Here is a 20,450-nt window from a genome sequence, read left to right on the forward strand (position 1 = left end):
ATCACAAGGTCAGGAATTCGAGACCAGCCCAGCCAATATAATGAAACCCCGTCTCTACTAAAAATACAAAAATATTAGCCGAGCATGGTGGCGCACGCCTATAATCCCAGCTACTCAGGAAGCTGAGGCAGGAGAATTGCTTGAACCTGGGAGGTTGAGGTTGCAGTGAGCCGAGATCACACCACTGCACTCCAACCTAGCCGACAGAGTGAGACTCTATCTCAAAAAAAAACCAAAAAACTTAGTATTATCATCAAAAGAATTTTTGACCTCACAGAACCCCAGGAAGTGCCTCAAAGCCACTAAAAATCCAGAAACCATACTTTTAGCACCTTTGATATAAAACAATATTTTCCAAACTCTGGGATCCATATATGAACAGGACAAGATGCTATAGCCAATTCTATACCCAAACAGAGCATCTACGAATTACATCCAATTTTGTCTGCTTATGCTGAATTACCATCTAAGACTTCATTTGAAGAAATGGTAGACTTTATAGCTCAAACAGTCTAAAAACCATAGACATTCCTTATCAGAGGACTCCTACAAGCTCCATGTGCTTGAATAAAGTTACACAGAGATACCAATACCTTGTCTATCAGATCTCGGTTGACACAGTTGGGCAACTGCTGTAGGAAAGCATCTACTATGAGCTTGAGATGAGATCCAGTGCTGGCTTCCTCATCTTCTTGTTCTAATGTAAAATCAGTTTTTAAATAGGTTAAAAAGGTACACAGAGAACACAGAATAAAAACATCCAATGATCAATTATTTGGAAAAGAGATAATCTAGACCAATTTTTGTGCCCAGGAAAGCATTAGTCATTTTTTAGAATATTATCCTATAAAGTTTAGGTAACTCTAGAATCATAACATCAAGTCACTAGAGTCTTTCAGGTATCAACTATAAAAAGTCAAACTTTTTGCATTAGGCACAAACACTTGGTCAGAAAAAGCATGCAGTGTTATGGTAAATGTTATTTGTATCTGCCCGGCATCCCTTCCGCTACGTTCTTCAATTAACAGCACTCCCAATTCTTGCCTTTGAAGCACTAAGCCTCCCTATTCCATGTGATTCTAAGGAGGGTGGCTGGTTTACATAAAGAAAGAATCCGCAGTAAGACAGGGTAAAGCCAACAGAGAGAAAAGCAATATTGACAGAAGGTATCCTTCTAATAAAGAATCTTGGCCAGGTGTTATGGCTCATGCCTATAATGCCAGGGCTTTACGAGGTTGAGGCAGGAGGATTACTTGAGGCCAGGAGTCCAAGACCAGCCTGGGCAACACAGCAAGACCCTGTCTCTAAAAAATATAAAATAAAATAAAATAAAAATAAAAATAAAATAAGCTGGATGTGGTAGTGCACGTCTACAGTCCCAGCTACTTGGGAGGCTGATGCAGGAGGACGACTTGAGCTTAAGAGTTTGAGGCTGCAGTCAATTATGATCATGCCATGGCACTCCAGCCTGGGCAAGAGTGAAACCCTGTCCCAAAAAAATAAAAGAATCCTAGCTCATCAACTCAAAGCTTGATAGGAATTATTTAGGGAATAAATGTAATATTTGTATTACTGAATACAAAACACAACTCAATTATAAAGACAGATAAAATGAATAGATGAACTGATAAGCTAGTCATATTCCTACCCAGTAATCATTTCAGAATAACTTTCAAATACATTAATGTTGTTTGTAAAGATTATGTCATATAATTAAATCAATCAGGAGAATGCTATCAAGTTATCAGAAAAGTATAAGTATCATTATTCCATCATAGAAGGGGTAGCAAGAAAAATTTATTTTGAGATATTTAGGGCCGGGTGCAGTGGCTCATGCCTGCAATCCCAGCAGTTTGGGAGCCAAGGTGGGTGGATCACCTGAGGTCAGGAGTTTGAGACAAGCCTGGCCAACATGGTGAAACCCCATCTCTACTAAAAAATACAAAAATTAGCTGGGCAAGGTGGCAGGCAGCTGTAATCCCAGCTACTCGGGAGGCTGAGGCAGGAGAATTGCTTGAACCCAGGAGGCAGAAGTTGCAGTGAGCCAAGATTGTACCATCGCACTCCAGCCTGGAGGACAAGAGTGAGACTTTGTCTCAAAAAAAAAAAAAAAAAAAGATATTTAGAACTAAGTTATTTAAAATTTAGATGATCATTAAAGCTTGTAGACATATAATACTGGGTATGTAATGTCCTGTTACAAATCGAATTCCAAAAACAGTGATGGACTGAAAACAACAGAAAAACAAGGGATTAAAAAATACAGAATTAAGGAGTAAAGATCTGTATTCTTAGGCAAGAGCTCTGTGTGTAAAAACCAATTAAAAATGAAAGTTGGTAAAATAGTTCTTTACCTTGTTCATCAAGAAGTTTCTTTGTAAGATCTTCAGCTTCATCTCCACCCTCTAATTCTAAGGTGTCATCATTAATTTCTAGATTCTCCAACTCAAGTTCCAAATCATCGGGACTTGATACCTCCTTATTATCCTTAGATTCTTTTGCCTCTGTTGAAAAACAAACAAGTACACCTAAATTCAAAGTCATATTAAGATCCTGCTACACAAAAGTAGATAAAGACTCACAAAATCTGCATCACTTCTTTTAAAACCTGCATGTATAACCGGCAACTGAAGTTAATATATTTAGATTTTATAAAATACATTATGCTCAGCTGGGCATGGTGGCTCACCCCTGTAATCCGAGCACTTTGGGAGGCCCAGGAGGGAGGATCACCTGAGGTCAGGAGTTTGAGACCAGCCTGACCAATATGGTGAAACCCCATCTCTACTAAAAATACAAAAATTAACTGGGCATGGTGGTGCAGGCCTGTAATCCCAGCTACTCAGGAAGCTGAGGCAGGAGAATCGCCTGAACCCAGGAGTTGGAGATTGCAGTGAGCCGAGATAACGACATTGCACTCCAGCCAGAGCAAAAAGAGCGAAACTCCATCTCAAAAATATATATACATTATGCTCATCGAGAATGAAGGCTATATCTTCTCTGATTATGTATACCATTTGTTAACTGAAGAGATGGACGGATGACTGGATGGAAAGATATATGTGTGGATGAGGACTTACATGGCGTGAAAATCTATTTATACTAAAGGTGGCAGGGAAGAAAGGCTGATTAAAGTGGACTCACATTAAGAAGGGTCTCAAACTCCCAGATGAGGAGTTGAGAGTTTCTCCTTTATGCAAGGGATAACATTTAAAAGGGAACTGATGTGAAAATTAACTTAGCAGCAATATATAAAATCAATTAGAAAGTCAGAAAAGGGTAGATATAGAAAGACCAATTAGGAAAATATCCTTATCATTTCAATGTGAAGGGTTAGAGAAAACCAAAAAATGAAACACAACAAAAGAAAATGACCAGTAATTGGTAAAAGGCAAAACAGGAAGAATAAAAAAGAAAGAGAAACCAAACCTTAGTTGAATGAGAGGGACAAAATGTTAATAACTGAAGTTGAGTGATAGGTAAATGCAAGTTCACTATAGCAGCCTTCTTTTGTGTTTGAAAATTTTCGTAAATAAGAAACAAAAGTCAATAAAACCTGAGTTCAAGAATATATACCTAAACTGAAAGTATGGCATTTCTCAGCTTCATCTCTTAAAAGTCTCTAATCTCCTAATTTCTGCATTGAACACAGAAATGTCTTACTGATACTTGATGTCGTATCTTATTTGGGAGGATGAAAACTCTAGTATGAATCAGTTTTGCTACCTCTAGATGAAAACAGACTACTACTTTCTCATTCATTCATCTTTCCATTCTACTTTTACTAAATATCTACTATGTGCTAGGTATTGTTCTAGGCACCAGGAATATGCCTGTGAGTCCAGCAGAGAAAAACTCCTGCCCACATGCAGCATGCATTCACTCCCCAATGTCCCCTGATGTCTGGCTACTAAAACATCTCCTAATCAGCTACATGTTCAAAATGATGCTGTCAGACATTCTGAAAAAAGCTTAAAATGTGACCCTTGCTCTCAAAAAACATACAATTTATCTGAGGACATTAAACTAATATGCATAAGGTAGTCAAATAGGGTATGGTGGGAGAGGGTTCCAAGCAGAAAACAGAACAATGCAGGAAGGCAAGAAGACGGGCCCATTTCAGAGACTGAGAAGGATGGCAAATTAAGGATAATAGAGTTGTAATGGCAAACCTGAAACTATGCGGGTCTTAAAGAGACAATGTTAACAATTTTAAATTATATTCCAAGTACATGTAAAGTTATTCAAGGACATCAGGTAGGCAGGAGAGTAAAATTAATGTTTAGGAATGCAAAGGCCGAGTGTGGTGGCTCACGCCTGTAATCTTAGCACTTTGGGAAGCCGAGGCAGGTGGATCACTTGAAGTCAGGCGTTTAAGACCAGCCTGACCAACATGGTGAAACCCCGTCTCTACTAAAAATACAAAATTAGCCAGGCGTGGTAGCACACTTCTGTAATCCCAGTTACTCGGGAGGCTAAAGCAGGAGAATCACTTGAACCTGGGGGGTGTAGGCTGCAGTGAGCTGAGATCATATGACTGCACTCCAGCCTGGGCAACAAGAGCAAAAACTCTGCCTCAAAAAAAAAAAAAAAAAGAATGCACAGAAGGAAACAAAGCAAATACAGGGCAACCAGGTAGGAGGTATTACAGTAACCCAAGTGAGAGAGGATGGGAGTTAGATTAGAATAGCAGCAGCAAATATAAGACAAACCTGAGAAACACAACATAACTGGCATTCAGAAACTCCCACTCTATTAATGACCTAAAAGCTCTGACTTCTCTAAAGTCACTCTTCTTCACAAAGAGTTGGTTCTATCTAGCCTAGAAAAGGCAGTACAGGTAACAAGCACCTAGAGCTAACACCTGCCCTAACAATCTACCTGGGGGAAACGCGTGTCTTACCAAGACCTCACATGAATTCACTACAAGACATTATAAACAAACACTTTCAAATTAATTAACATTAACTTAAATGTATCAGCATTGTTAGAAGTATGTCAATTATCATCCTTTAATGCTCCATCATTCCGTACAATTCTGTCACTCATTTACTCTAATGACTCAATGTTCATATTACAAAACTAGTAACTTTTTTTTTTTTCACAAATACTATTTTGAAGCTAATTCTTGTAGCACTTAACGTAAATATTTTTTCTGTAGAATTTACCTTTGGTATCATCTTTGTTGGACTCTTTATTCTGACAACTTTTTTCATTGTCTTTAAACAAGATGGCTGGGACAAAAGCCTTCAAATCAATGAGGTTCTCATAAAAATTCCGAGCATCTTCATCTTCCCATATACCACCTTCCAAGTCATATTCTCCAGGTTTACCAGGAGTGAATATATCAATTCCAGGCCCATGTTCTACCATAAAATAAATCACAAGTAATTAACATAACTTGAGGTTATAGCATGCTAAACAGGACATTCGTTATTTTTTCAGTTTTATAGCTATTGAAGCTTGAGTGTTTCAACTGACAGGAACTTCTTCAACCAACAAGCACATGTGACCATTTTCAACACCAAATCAAAAACTGTGTTTTAAATAAAGCCCTTTAATAAAACAGACTAGAGAACAGCAAAAATACTTTTTGCTCTTACACTTGTTTTAAGCAATTAATATGAGATTAAATAGCCATTTGATGAATTAAGTCTACTTTCATGAAACTTAAAGTCAAAAAATAAAATATGTAAGTCTGGCCACTCCTAAGACATCCGTTTAAAGTCCCACCTCCCCCATGAGTATTTTTTTTTTTTTTTGGCAACTCATAATCCTCTATACTATTTACATCATACTTATATACCATTTATATCTCCAAAAACAGACCATAAACCTTTAATTAAGAAGCATTCCTCCTTTTGGCATAATCCTTAGCACATGGTAGATTGCCACTGTCAACCTAAAATAATCAAAAAGGTCAGAATCTAGTTTTAAAGAGAGTTTATTCAATTGCAAAGTTTGAGGACAGCCTCCCAGGAAGCAGAGATTCCAAAGAACAGAAGTCAGTGTTCCAAAGTGGAGAAGTTTGAGATTGTTTATATAGAGAAAGTTTAGGTAATTTCAACATCTTTCCACATAAGGCTTAATGCACAGTTACAACTATCTGATTAGTAGAAGTTGTCTTTTTTAGGAAAGATATACACAGGTTATGTAATTCAGTCTCCAAGGCTTAACTTTCCCCTTGCTATAATAAATTTAGAGGGTCCTAAAATTTTTTTTTTTTTAAACAGAGTCTTACTCTGTCACCCAGGCTGAAGTGCAATGAATGGTCTGATATCGGCTCACCACAACCTCCACCTCCCGGGTTCAAGTAATTCTCCTGCCTCAGCCTCCCAAGTAGCTGGGATTACAAGTGTCCACCACCACACTTGGCTAATTTTTCATATTTTTAGTAGAGATGGGGTTTCGCCATGTTGGCCAGGCTGGTGTCAAACTCCTGACCTTGGCTGATCCACCCGCCTCAGCCTCCCAAAGTGCTGGGATTACATGCATGAGCCACCACACCCAGACTGTATTTATTTATTTATTTATTTTGAATTGAGACAGGGTCTCACTCTGTTGCCCAGGCTGGAGTGTGGTGACACAATCATAGCTTACTGTAGCCTCAAAATCCTGGGCTCGCACAATCCTCCTGCCTCAGACTCCTGAGTAGCTGGGACTATAGGCATGCGTCATCAAGCCCAGCTAATTTTTCTATTTTCAGTAGAGATGGGGTTTCATTATGTTGCCCAGGCTGGTCTCAAACTCCTAAGTTCAAGGGATCCACCCGCCTCAGCCTCTCAAAGTGCTGGGATTACAGTCATGCGTGACCACACTCAGCCTTTATTTTCTTTTATGCCATAAATGTCAGTCAATTGATAACTGGAAAAGAAGGGAAGAAAGATGAAGTGTACAGATCTCTTATTAGAGAATGGAAAGTATGTACATATTCACACACATGCAGTACATACAACTATAGATTATAAACTCAGAACACTGAAAGTAACTTCCTACTTTATGATTATGAACTCATTCATGAACGTATCTATTCTCACATACTTCTCTCCAAATGATAATTATAGAGTGACTATGTAAATTAAAATTAACCCTAAGTTAGATTATCCATTAAATGTGATTTATGAAAATAAGAACACCAAAAACAAAAAAACACTGGCTGCTTGAAACTCCTCACTTTCCTTACAGAACATATATTTAAACACAGACTTATTAGGACACTAAACCAATACACCAAAAAGAAAAACACTGACATATTTACAACTTCTGTTTAATGAAAAGTATAAACAAAAGTAAAAAACAAACTAGAAGACAATATTGACAATATTTAAAGAATACATCCGTAATATATAGAGCATGGTATAATAAATATATTTGGTGTTTGTCATTGGTTCCTGGCAGACCTCCTAAAACCCTTGGAATTTCCTGAGTGAAAGTAATGTATTTTGTTATTCATAACTAGCTTATTGACCCTACCTCAGCTGATGCTAATGAGGTGACTTAGGGTGGAGCCTCTGGATAGTCTCAGGATGGAGCCAGTCACCAGAAAGACCAAGTGACTACAGGATTAGAACTTTCAGCCCCACTCACCCACCCATCTAGGAAGCCGAGAGTCCTCGCCAGACACCAACTTGGCTGGCACCTTGATCTTAGACTTCCCAGACTCCAGAGAGGAGAAGTAAGTTTCTGTTGCTCGTAAGTTGCCCGGTCTAGGGTATTTTGTTACAACAGCCTGAAAAGACTAAGACAACTATCTAATATTAATCAGGTGTTAAAAGGAATGAGATGTATCTACAAGAACTGACTCAGAAAGCTCTCAAAAATAATTATTGAAACAATAAAGGAAATCATGCAAAATATCTTACCTAAGTTAATGAAGCTAGAGATATCTGATTATACATATTTTGTGGAAAAAAGTAAAGTCTGGACACATTACTATCAAGCTGTTAAGAGTGGTTACCTTGGAGAATGTAATGCATGTGACAGTAAACTTTCACTTTTTAATCTACAATATGCATAAATATTTTGTGTATCTAAAAAATAATGTAAATCAAAAAAAGAAATTCAGCTTCTGAGAGGTAAAAATACTACCAAACAAAAGCAATAAAATCACAAAAAATAGGAAAATCGGCCGGGCGCGGTGGCTCAAGCCTGTAATCCCAGCACTTTGGGAGGCCGAGACGGGCGGATCACGAGGTCAGGAGATCAAGACCATCCTGGCTAACCCGGTGAAACCCCGTCTCTACTAAAAAATACAAAAATCTAGCCGGGCGAGGTGGCGGGCGCCTGTAGTCCCAGCTACTCGGGAGGCTGAGGCAGGAGAATGGCGTGAACCCGGGAGGCGGAGCTTGCAGTGAGCTGAGATCCGGCCACTGCACTCCAGCCTGGGCGACAGAGTGAAACTCCGCCTCAAAAAAAAAAAAAAAAAAAAAAAGGAAAATCACAGGCACAGGACAAGAGAAAAAGAGAGGAGGGATAGTTGCAATGCATATAAAAAAGAGAAAAAGAGAGGAGGGATAGTTGCAATGCATATAAAAAATATAATTTCTGTCAGCCAGGCATGGAGGCTCAGGCCTGTAATCCCAGCATTTTGGGAGGCCGAGATGGGCAGATCACATGGTCAGGAGATCGAGACCATCCTGGCTGCCACGGTGAAACCTCATCTCTACTAAAAATACAAAAAATTAGCCGGGCATGGTGGCAGGCACCTGTAGTCCCAGTTACTCGGGAGGCTGAGGCAAGAGAATGGCGTGAACCCGGGGGGCGGAGCTTGCAGTGAGCTGTGAATGCCACTGTGCTCCAGCCTGGGTGACAGAGCAAGACTCGGTCTCAAAATAATAATAATAATAATTATTTCCTTAATATACAAAGTGCTTTTTTTTTTTTCCCCTGAGATGGAGTGTCACTCTGTCACCCAAGCTGGAGTTCAATCTCAGCTCACTGCAACCTCTGCCTCCTGGGTTCAAGCAATTCTCTCACTTCAGCCTCCCGAGTAGCTGGGATTATATGTGCGCTCCACAACACCTGGCTGATTTTTGTATTTTTAGTAAAGATGGGTTTCACCATGTTGGCCAGGCTGGTCTAGAACTCCTGACCTCCAGTGATCCACCCACCTCAGCCTCCCAAAGTGCTTTTATAAATCAATTTTTTAAAAAGATACAAGGGGAAAATGGGCAGGGGGTGGGGGTATCAAAGATTCAAATAGGAATTTCACAGGAAAAATAATACATTTATAAAACAATCAATAAACTTAAAGATGCTAAAACCTGACTTCAAATTTAAAAATTAAGAACTGCAATGTGGTAAGAGTGTAAAGAAACAGTCATTCTCAGGCCAGGCACGGTGGCTCATGCCTGTAATCCCAGCACTTTGGGAGCCCGAGGTGGGTGGATCATGAGGTCAGGAGATTAAGACCATCCTGGCTAACACAGTGAAACCCTGTCTCTACTAAAAATACAAAAAAATTAGCCGGGCGTGGTGACACACGCCTGTAGTCCCAGCTGCCCAGAGGCTGAGGCAGGAGAATCACTTGAAGCCGGGAGGCGGAGCTTGCAGTGAGCTGAGATCGCACCACTGTACTCCAGCCTAGGTGACAGAGCAAGACTCTGTCTCAAGGAAAAAAAAAAAAAAAAAAAAAAAAAGAAAGAAACAGTCATTCTCATATACTTAGTGGCATGTAATTTTTTTTTTTTTTTTAATTTTAAGTTCCAGGATACACGTGCAGAATGTGTAGGTTTGTTACATAGGTATACATATTCCATGGTGGTTTGCTGTACTTATCAATCCATCATCTAGGTTTTAAGCTCCACATGCATTAGGTATTTGTCCTAATGCTCTCCCTCCCCTTATCCCCCACCTCCCAACAGGCCCCAGTGTGTGTTGCTCCCCTTCCTGTGTCCATGTGTTCTCACTGTTCACCTCCCACTTATGAGTGAGAACATGTGGTATTTGGTCTTTTTCCTATGTTAGTTTGCTGAGAACGAGGGCTTCCAGCTTCATCCATATCCCTGCAAAGGACATGAACTCACTCTTTTTTATGGCTGCATAGTATTCCATGGTGTATATGTACCACATTTTCTCTACCTAGTCTATTGCTGTAAATTTCTGTAATAGAAAATACGGCATTTTATATATATATATATATATATATATATATATATATATATATATATATTTTTTTTTTTTTTTTTTTTTTGAGGTGGAGTCTCGCTCTGTCTCCCAGGCTGGAGTGCAGTGGCGCGATCTCCGCTCACTGCAAGCTCTGCCGCCTCCCGGGTTCACGCCATTCTCTTGCCTCAGCCTCCCTAGAAGCTGGGACTACAGGTGCCCACCACCACATCTGGCTAATTTTTTTGCATTTTCAGTAGAGACGGGGTTTCACCGTGTTAGCCAGGATGGTCTCGATCTCCTGACCTCGTGATCTGCCTGCCTCGGCCTCCCAAAGTGCTGGGATTACAGGTGTGAGCCATCGCGCCTGGCCAAATATGGCATTATATATTGAAACTTAAAATGCATATATCCTTTTAGCCCAAGAATTCTACTTCTAGGAATGTATCCTGTAAACACTAGCATATATACAGAAAGAAGCAGGTTCAGAGATTTTGTTACAGCACTGACAATAATAGCTAAAAGCCAGAAATACTAAGTGTTAATCAACAGAGGACAAGTAAACTACAGCACAACCATACAACAGGCTATTACTATGTAGCAATTAAAAAGAATTAGATGGCACTAATGTATTAAAATGAAAAAAAAATCTAAGACATATGATTAACTGGAAAAAGTGGCTGTAGAATAAAGGATATTCTGATCACTGGACAATGTAAGCCTCTTCTGGACAAGATGAAGTACTGTATCAGTGACCCAAAATAACTAAAGATGCAAGCAAACAATATTAAAACAATGATTTTCAAACACTGGACATCAGGCAGTATAGGAAAATAATCCCTGATAAAGAGCAGACAAAAACTCAGCTCTACAATTGCCCCAGCTTACTTCATAAAGAGATTTTGTTCAGGCTATGGCCAAGTAAGAGAGAAGCCAGGCAGTCTCCCTGAGTTGAGGATGAGAGCTGAGAGTCTGGTAATACTCTACCCAAGGCAGGTTGAGTTCCCAGGACACAGTACCAGAGAGGAGAAACCAGCACAAAGATAGACTTCAAAAGATTTGCAGAGTCTCCTTGAACATTCAGCTGAGTACTGATCAGCTCCAATGTATAAGGAAACAAAGTGTTCACCTGAGTACTGATCAGCCTCTATGTGTGAGGAAACTAAGTGAGACTGGGAAAATAACTACTGAAAAGAATTAAGACTCATAGAGAGGCTCATGGGACCAGGAATAGTCTGTATACCCACCAGGCTGACTGAACAATCTTCTAAGACTCTACTTTATCAGACAAAGTCCAGAAAGGTACTGCCTCAGTATTAGGAAAAATAAGCCCTAGATTAAAGGCTGCTCTGATACCTCCTAACAAAGCATCCTTTCAAAGATGAAACTATTTCCAAGTAACTTAACTGCACCCCAGGATGAAGCTTAATGATATTTATAAGAATACAAAAATATCCAGGACACATCCAATAAAGCATTAGCAGGCATGAAGAAAATATGACAAGATATAGAAGAAAAAGAAAATATGACAAGATATACAAGAAAAAGAAAATATGACAATATATAGAAGAAAAAGAAAATATGACAAGATATAGAGATAACAAATGACTTCTCTAAATGGAATTGAATTATTGGACACCGTAGAAGAAAAGATGAGTGAACTTGAAGACACAACAATAGAAACTATCCAAAAGGAAAGGCAGGGAAAAATAATGAAGAACAAAAAGGACAGGACATTAATGAGCTGTGGGATAACTTTGAACAACCTAAGACACCTGTAATTGAGTCCCTATAGGAGAGGTGACAAAAGAGGAAAGAGAAAACACAATTGAAAATAAAGGTCAAGGTTTTCCTAATTTGATGATAACTATACATCCACAGATCCAGGAAGTTCAAGGAACCCCAAGTACAAGAAATGAAGAAAACCATACCAAGCCACACCATAACTAAGCTGCTTGAAATCAGCAATAATGAAAAAATTTTAAAGCAATGAGAGAAAAAACATATAAATTATATAAATAAGAACAAAGGTAAGAAAGGTAGGCGCACGCTTGATGGAACAATGCAAGCTAGAAGACAGAGGAGTAACATCTTTAAAGTACTGAAAGAAAAAAAGCTCTTGTCCTTAAGTTCTATATCTGAAAAAAAAAAAATTTTTTTTTAAGATACAGAGTCTCATTCTGTCACCCAGGTTGAGTATCTGGGCTCATGCAATCCTCCCACCTCAGCCTCCCAAGTAGCTAGGACTACAGGCTGTGCCACATGACTGGCTAAATTTGTTTTATTTTTAAAAAATTTTTTGTAGAGACAGGGTCTCCCTATGTTGCCCTGACTAGTCTCAAACTCACCTCAAACAATCCTCCTGCCTTGGCCTCCCAAAGCCCTGGTATTACAGGCATAAGCCACCACGCCTAGACAAAAAGATCTTTTAAAAACAATGACAGGGCTGGGCACAGTGGCTCAAGCCTGTAATCCCAGCACTTTGGGAGGCTGAGGCAGGCAGATCGCTTGAGCTCAAAAGTTCGAGACCAGCCTGACCAACATGGTGAAACCCCATCTCTACTAAAAAGGCAAAAATTAGCCGGGCTTGGTGGTGCATACCTATAGTCCCAGTTATTGCTTGGGAGGCTGAGGCACAAGAATTGCTTGAACCTGGGACACAGAGGTTGCAGTAAGCCAAGACTGCACCATCGCATTCCAGCCTGGGTGATGGAGTGACACTCTGTCTCCAAAAATAAAAATAAAAACAATGACATAATTTTTTCAAGGTCTATTAATTCTGGAAGATGTCTAAAAATACATTTAAAGTCATGACAGAGGGCGATGGCTCACGCCTGTAATCCCAACACTTTGGGAGGTCGAAACGGTTGGATCACCTGAGGTTGGGAGTTTGAAACCAGCCTGATCAACATGGAGAAATCCTGTCTCTACTAAAAATACAAAATTAGCTGGGTGTGGTGGCACACGCCTGTAATCCCAGCTACTTAGGAGGCTGAGGCAGGAGAATTGCTTGAACCTGGCAGGCAGAGGTTGCAGTGAGCCGAGATCGCGCCATTGCACTCCAGTCTGGGCAACAAGAGCGAAACTCTGTCTCAAAAAAAAATAATAATAATAATACATTTAAAGTCATTTAAAATGAAAAGAAAAATTAGCTTAAATTTCAGTATGACAATTAGAGGAAAAGGGTAAAGAAACCAACAATTAGAGGAAAAGGCTAAATTAATCCCCAAGTATACTAATTATTATTATTATTATTTTTGAGACGGAGTCTCACCCAGGCTGGAGTGCAATGGTGCAATCTCAGCTCTCTGCAACCTCCGCCTCCCGGGTTCAAGCGATTCTCCTGCCTCAGCCTCCTGAGTAGCTGGGACTACAGGTGCCCACCACCACACCTGCCTAATTTTTTGTGTTTTTAGTAGAAACGGGGTTTCACCGTGTTAGCCAGGATGATCTCCATCTCCTGACCTCGTGATCCACCCACCTCGGCCTCCCAAAGTGCTGGGATTACAGGCGTGAGCCACCGTGCCTGGCCAAACTTTTTTAATGTTTTAAAAAAGTTTCATCATAGAATTTGTGTTTTGGTTGACCCTGGCTTGTTTCTCAGAACTTCCCTGAACCTGGGAGGCAGAGTTTGCATCACTGCACTCCAGCCTGGGCAACAGAGCGAGACTCCATCTAAAAAAAAAAAAAAATTTAAAAAGTTTGATTGAAACTGAGTTTTTGAGATACTGAATAGGAGGCTGAGTGCAGTGGCTCACACCTATAATCTCAGCACTTTGGGAGGCCAAGGCAGGAGGATTGCTTGAGCTAAGGAGTTTGAGACCAGCCTGAGAAACATGGTAAAACCTTGTCTCTAATTAGCCAGATATGGTGGTGCACACCTATAGTCCCAGTTACTTGGGAGACTGAGGCAGGAGAATCATTTGAGCCCAAGAGGCAGAGGCTGCAGTGAGCTGAGACTGTGCCATTGCATTCCAGCCTGAGCAACAGAACAAGGTTCTGTCTCAAAGAAAAAAAAGTGTAAGAATTATGTACATTATTATATATAAATATAATAAATGCATTCACAGTATACAACAGGTATTTCTTACTGAGAAAATTAAATATAAATTTTTCTTTAATTACAAAAGGATATTTTACAAATACTTCACCCTTAAAATTTCTCTTTTTTTGAGACAGGGTCTCACTCTGTCATCCAGGCTGGAGTGCAGTGGCACAATCTCAGCTCACTGCAACTTCTGCCCCCCAGGTTCATGCGATTCTCCTGCCTTAGCTTCCTGAGTAGCTGGGACTACAGGCATGTGCCACTACACCCAGCTAATTTTTGTATTTTTAGTAGAGACGGAGTTTCAGTGTTGGTCAGGCTGGTCTTGAACTCCTGACCTCGTGATCCTCCCGCCTCGGCCTCCCAAAGTGCTGGGATTATAGGAATGAGCCACTGAGACTGGCCACCCTTAAGATTTCTAAGTAAACAGAATTGCCAGGAAATTCAAAGATACCTATCTATTACACAAGAATCTGAATGAACTCATCATATGTCATATGAGTTAATTATTATTTTCTATGTCCAGAGACTCTTCCATTCAGGGATCATTTCAAATAGATTTTCAAGGTTATCAATAGGTTTTAACACCATTTCTTTATTTAAAAATTTCTTTAAAAAACAGAGATGGGGTCTCACTATGTTGCCCAGGCTGCTGTCAAAACTCCTGGTCTCAAGCGATCCTCTTACCTTGGATTCCCAAAGTGTTGAGGTTACAGGCATGAGCCACCATGCCTGGCCCATTTTTAAAATGTTGAAGCCATTTTAAAAATTTAAATTCGCAATACTGCACATCTGACAAGCCTAAAGGTAAGTGACGGCCGGGCGCGGTGGCTCAAGCCTGTAATCCCAGCACTTTGGGAGGCCGAGACGGGTAGATCACGAGGTCAGGAGATCGAGACCATCCTGGCTAACACGGTGAAACCCCGTCTCTACTAAAAAATACAAAAAACTAGCCGGGAGAAGTGGCGGGTGCCTGTAGTCCCAGCTATTCAGGAGGCTGAGGCAGAAGAATGGCGTGAACCCGAGAGGAGGAGCTTGCAGTGAGCTGAGATCTGGCCACTGCACTCCAGCCTGGGTGACAGAGCAGGACTCCGTCTCAAAAAAAATAAAATAAAATAAAAATAAAAATAAAATAAAAATAAAGGTAAGTGACAGTGCTTATAGAAAACACAATGTTTGTTTTTAAGGATATCTTACCTTCTGGTGTTGGTTTGTCTTGAGGAAGATCTGGCATATTTTCATCCAAAAGGTCTGCTAAGGATTGAGAATTTGCCAGCAACTTCTGGTAAGACATAGCAAATTCCTCATACTGTTTATGTCTATCTTCACTGAGCTCCCCTTTAGAATGTAGAATGCGCCTATAAACAAATGAAATCATCTGACAGTCTTATCAAAACAGATGTGATCACAAATTGTTACATATGGGAAACATGCCATAATTTGATTTTCTCATACAAATTTAGTATAATTTTCATTTTTATTTAACATTTGAATCTAATATTTTCAAAATGTATCTGAAATGTATAATCAAATTTACCTGAACATTTAAATTTTAACACTGGTTCCTCAAAGAATATGAAGCATGCTTGCTGAAATACCACAATATTTAACAATACACATCTAAATTTTAAATTATTCAGTATTTTATTACAGTCACACTCTTCTCAGATAAAGTTAACCAAAACTAACACAACTACACAAGCCAATTTTCAAAAGCAATAGGTTATAGAAAGAATCAATTATTCTTAAACCTCCATGATTTGAATCAGAAATATCATATTTAACAATTTATCACAAAATAATAAAAAATTATTTGGTTTTTTATTACTGTCATACTTCCCTCAGACATACACAGCTAACCAAAAATATTTAACACAACTACACAACTCAGTTTTCAAAACCAACAGATTTTGAACAGGTTCAAAAACAACATAATCAGTTATCCTTAAACTTCCATAATGATTTGAATCAAGATTACCTTTTGAAAAAGCCCACAATCTTCCCCACAGCCAATTCTCAATCTACTGTGCAAGTACTGGTTATTTATCTGGGTAACGGAGAAGTCCACTTACTCAGGCCAGCCCGTATCAAGGAACTAAGGACATAACCACTCTTCCACTTTGCAAGAATACACCAATAAGCCCATAACTACAAATGCAAAACTACTGAAAACACCAAAATGTAGAGAGTAAAAGTCTTATTACATTCGTGTAAATCACTGAGACTTATATAGCTGGATCCAATTTTTTACGTACAAAATATCCATGTGGTACTATAATATTCAAAATTTATAAACCATAATGCAAATACAATGTTTCATAAAGTCAATTATAAATTATAAAGTTATTTTTACAAGTAATACTTAGAGAAGTTTTTTATTTCTTGTTATTTGAGTTTTCTTCTGAACAGTGAAGAAAACAAGGTTTTCTGTAATGCCATCTTCCATCTTTTAAAAGTTACAGAGAAAAAGGCAGAAAAATAATGCCTATATTTATTCTTCCCAGATTATTTGAAATGATGTCAAAACTTTCCCATTTTACCCTATTTCTACTCACATAAGCTTTTGTTTAAACACTATAACAATTCAGCCTGGCATGGTGACTCACACCTATAATCCCAGCACTCTGGGAGGATGAGGCAGGTGGATCACCCGAGGTCAGGAGATCGAGACCATCCTGGTTAACATGGTGAAACCCCGTCTCTACTAAAAAATACAAAAAACTAGCCGGGCGAGGTGGCGGGCGCCTGTAGTCCCAGCTACTCGGGAGGCTGAGGCAGGAGAATGGCGTGAACCCGGGAGGCGGAGCTTGCAGTGAGCCGAGATCTGGCCACTGCACTCCAGCCTGGGTGACAGAGCAAGACTCCGTCTCAAAAAAATAAATAAATAAATAAAATAAAATAAAATAAAAAGAAAAAAGAAAAGAAGCAAGTTACTTAAAAATATCTGCAATGTAGGACTGGGCATGGTGGCTCAGGCCTATAATCCCAGCACTTTGGGAGGCTGAGGCAGGTGGATCACCTGAGGGGAGGAGTTCAAGATCAGCCTGGTCAACATGGTGAAATCTCGTCTCTACAAAAACATAAAAATTAGCCGGGCACAACAGTGGGTGCCTGTAATCCTAGCTCCTTGGGAGGCTGAGGCAGGAGAATCATTCGAACCCGGGAGGCAGAGGTTGCAGTGAGCTGAGATTGCACCATTGCACTCCAGCCTGGGCAACAGAGCGAGACTCCATCTCAAAAAAAAAAAAAAAAAAAAAAAAATCTGCAATGTTATTAAGAAAAATGTTAACAGGTAAAAATTGAAGAGTTTATTCCATGGTACTTTAGTTGGAAAAAAAATTAAAAAACAAAAACTGAAGAGTTTATTCTGAAGCAAATTATATTAAAGGGATAATAATGGTTCTAACAAATTTCAAAACCCCTAATGACAATTACTATGTAACATTATTTCATACTTGAAATTGGAAAATATATCTCAGAATAACATAACCCAAAACTTTATTTCTCTTAACAAGTTCTGACATTCTGGTCATCCAAGGAACAAACATCCAGTCCACTGAGATACATAATCACACTAAGGATTTCTAATACATAAGCAGTAGCAAGGTGATGACTACCTTAGGAAAACAAAAATGAACAGTACTTTTCCTCACTTTCACGTGGGGATTTGCCTGTGACTGTACGCTGGCTCCATTAAAAGTGATTTCATTCTATGATGGTTCCCTGAGTCTGCATTCCAGTTCCTCTCCAGTCCTGCTGGAACCAAACTAAAACTATAAAGCTTCACTGATACTCCTTACCCTCCCCTTAATTCCATGATCAAATGCATTAACAGCACTAACTTATCTAACTAATGAGTAGGTACTTAAGTTACTATTCAGTGAAAATTGTCCTCAAGGAAAGTTTAGATTTGGGGTTTTGTCTGTCTGTTTTATAGCTCCATAAGCCTTTTACTCCCATGTTTTTTTATTATTATTATACTTTAAGTTCTGGGATACATGTGCCAAACGTGCAGGTTTGTTACATAGGTATACACGTGCCATGGTGGTTTGCTGCACCCATCAACCTGTCATCTACATTAGGTATTTCTCCTAATGTTATCCCTCCCCTATCCCCCCAACCCCCAGTTTTTTTCTTTTGTTTTGTTTTGTTTTTAATATCTTACACCGAGCACTCGGTTAACAGGACAGAATACCAATTAATACAGTTATGACTTCTGTTATATATAAAACTGACAGATGTAGCCATATATCCTTTCCTTGACATCTAAGTAATACACATTTACTGAACTGACTAAATCCACAGCATGCAGTAAGACGATACACAGATGAAGCAGAGAAATAACTCATTACAGTGCCTGAACATTTAAAGCCCCAAGGATTGGCCAGGCACAGTGGTTAACGCCTGTAATCCTAGCACTTTGGGAGGCCAAGGAGGGCGGATTGCTTAAGTCCACAAGTCCGAGACCAACCTGGGCAGCACGGTGAAACTCCATCTCTACAAAAAACACAAAAATTGGCCGGGCACTGTGGCTCACACCTGTAATCCCAGCACTTTGGGAGGCTGAGGTGGGTGGACCACAAGGTCGGGAGTTCAAGATCAGCCTGACCAACATGGTGAAACTCCATCTCTGCTAAAAATACAAAAATTAGCCAGGCATGGTGGCATGCACCTGTAATCCTGGCTACTCAGGAGGCTGAGGCAGGAGAATCACTTGAACCCGGGAGGCGAAGGTTGCAGTGAGCCAAGATCACACCACTGCACTCTAGCCTGGGAGACAGAGCAAGACTCCATCTCAAAAACAAAAAAATACACAATCAGTTGGATGCGGTGGTGGGCACCTATAGTCCTAGCTACTCAGGAGGCTGAGGTGGGAGGATCACCTGAACCCAGGAGGTCGAGGCTGCAGTAAGCTGCAACTATGCCACTGCGCTGCAGCCTGGGTGACAGAGTGAGACCCTGCCTCAAAAAATAAATAAATAAACCCAAGGATCATTTAGAAATTCTAATGAAATTAAACATGTTTAAATGTAAGCTAAAAATGTCAGGGTATTTTTTGTAACTTTATGAAACTCATAGGAAAAGGTTTTCAGTTTAATTGTTTTTGAAAACCCATGTGAGGGAACTAAATATTACACAACACATCTGACCAACAAGTATCTCTGCTTTCTATCAGTTATCAAAAAATATGACCAAAATTTCTCATGTGAATTCCATGAGAATGTATCACAGAAAATATAACCAAAATCAAGCTGAAAACATGATTTCATCATATATTTTAATTACTGCCTTTTTAGAAATACATCAATTACATAAAGCTGAATTTAAGCCATTCTTTTGAGAATATCATAAAGTAGAGGTCAGCAAACTTTTTCTGTAAAGGGGCAAACAATGTGTATTTCAGTCTGTAGACCATTTGGTCTTTGCTGAAACTACTCAACTCTGCTAACATAACACAAAAGCAGCCACAGATAATATGTAAACAAATGAGGGTGACTATAATAACATTTTATTTATGAACACTGAAATTTGAACTTGAAATCATTTTCATGCTTCCCAAAACATTCTACTTTTGACTATTTTTCAACCATTTAAAAAAGTAAAAACCATTCTTAGGTGACAGGCTGTAGAAAAACTGGTCATAGGCTTAATCTGGCCCACAAGCCATAGTTTGCCAATCCCTGTCACACTACTACATGTCTTATAAATTAGTGCATTCCCTCCTGCAATATCACTGCACACTAGAGAGGTACTTGTCCCCTTTTACAGATGTAAACAGTAAGTAATGAGAACAAAATCAATGCCAACTCTTACGCTTTGTTATAAAAATACAAAAAAAAATTGCCCTCCTTTCTGCAACATACATGAGACATCACTGTCCAGAAGAATCTCTAAGGTACATCAGTCCTTGATTTTATGGAGTATTTTTTTTTGTTTGTTTCATTTTGTTTTGGTTTTGAGAGGGATTCTTGCTCTGTTGCCCAGGCTGAAGTGCAGTGGTGCAATCTCGGCTCACTGCAACCTCCACCTCCTAGGTTCAAGCAATTCTCCCTGCCTCAGGCTCTCACATAGCTGGGATTACAGGAGCCTACCACCACATCCAGTTAATTTCTATATTTTCAGTAGAGTCGGGGTTTTGCCATGCTGGCCAGGCTGGCCTCAAACTCCCGACCTCAGGTGATCTGCCCACTCAGCCTCCCAAAGTGCTGGGATTACAGGCATGAGCCACCGCACCCAGTTGAATGTTTTTTGTATTACTAATTTAATTTTTTTTTTTTTTTTTTTTTGAGACGGAGTCTCG

General features: G+C 39.5%; 1 protein-coding gene across 2 annotated transcripts in view; it reads right to left on the minus strand.

Moving 5' to 3' along the window:
• Window positions 1-20,450, minus strand: part of UPF2 (UPF2 regulator of nonsense mediated mRNA decay) — a 126,673-nt gene that overhangs the window by 82,686 nt on the left and 23,537 nt on the right. For both annotated transcript variants that reach the window (XM_008002258.3, XM_008002259.3), the window contains exons 4-7: window positions 15,347-15,507; window positions 5,169-5,366; window positions 2,355-2,504; window positions 594-697 (exon numbers count right to left, since the gene is read on the minus strand). In XM_008002258.3, coding sequence (XP_008000449.1) covers window positions 594-697; window positions 2,355-2,504; window positions 5,169-5,366; window positions 15,347-15,507 — 613 coding nt within the window. The remainder of the gene's footprint in view (window positions 1-593; window positions 698-2,354; window positions 2,505-5,168; window positions 5,367-15,346; window positions 15,508-20,450) is intronic.

This window comes from Chlorocebus sabaeus, chromosome 9 (assembly GCF_047675955.1).
Source record: "Chlorocebus sabaeus isolate Y175 chromosome 9, mChlSab1.0.hap1, whole genome shotgun sequence".
Taxonomy (NCBI): domain Eukaryota; kingdom Metazoa; phylum Chordata; class Mammalia; order Primates; family Cercopithecidae; genus Chlorocebus; species Chlorocebus sabaeus.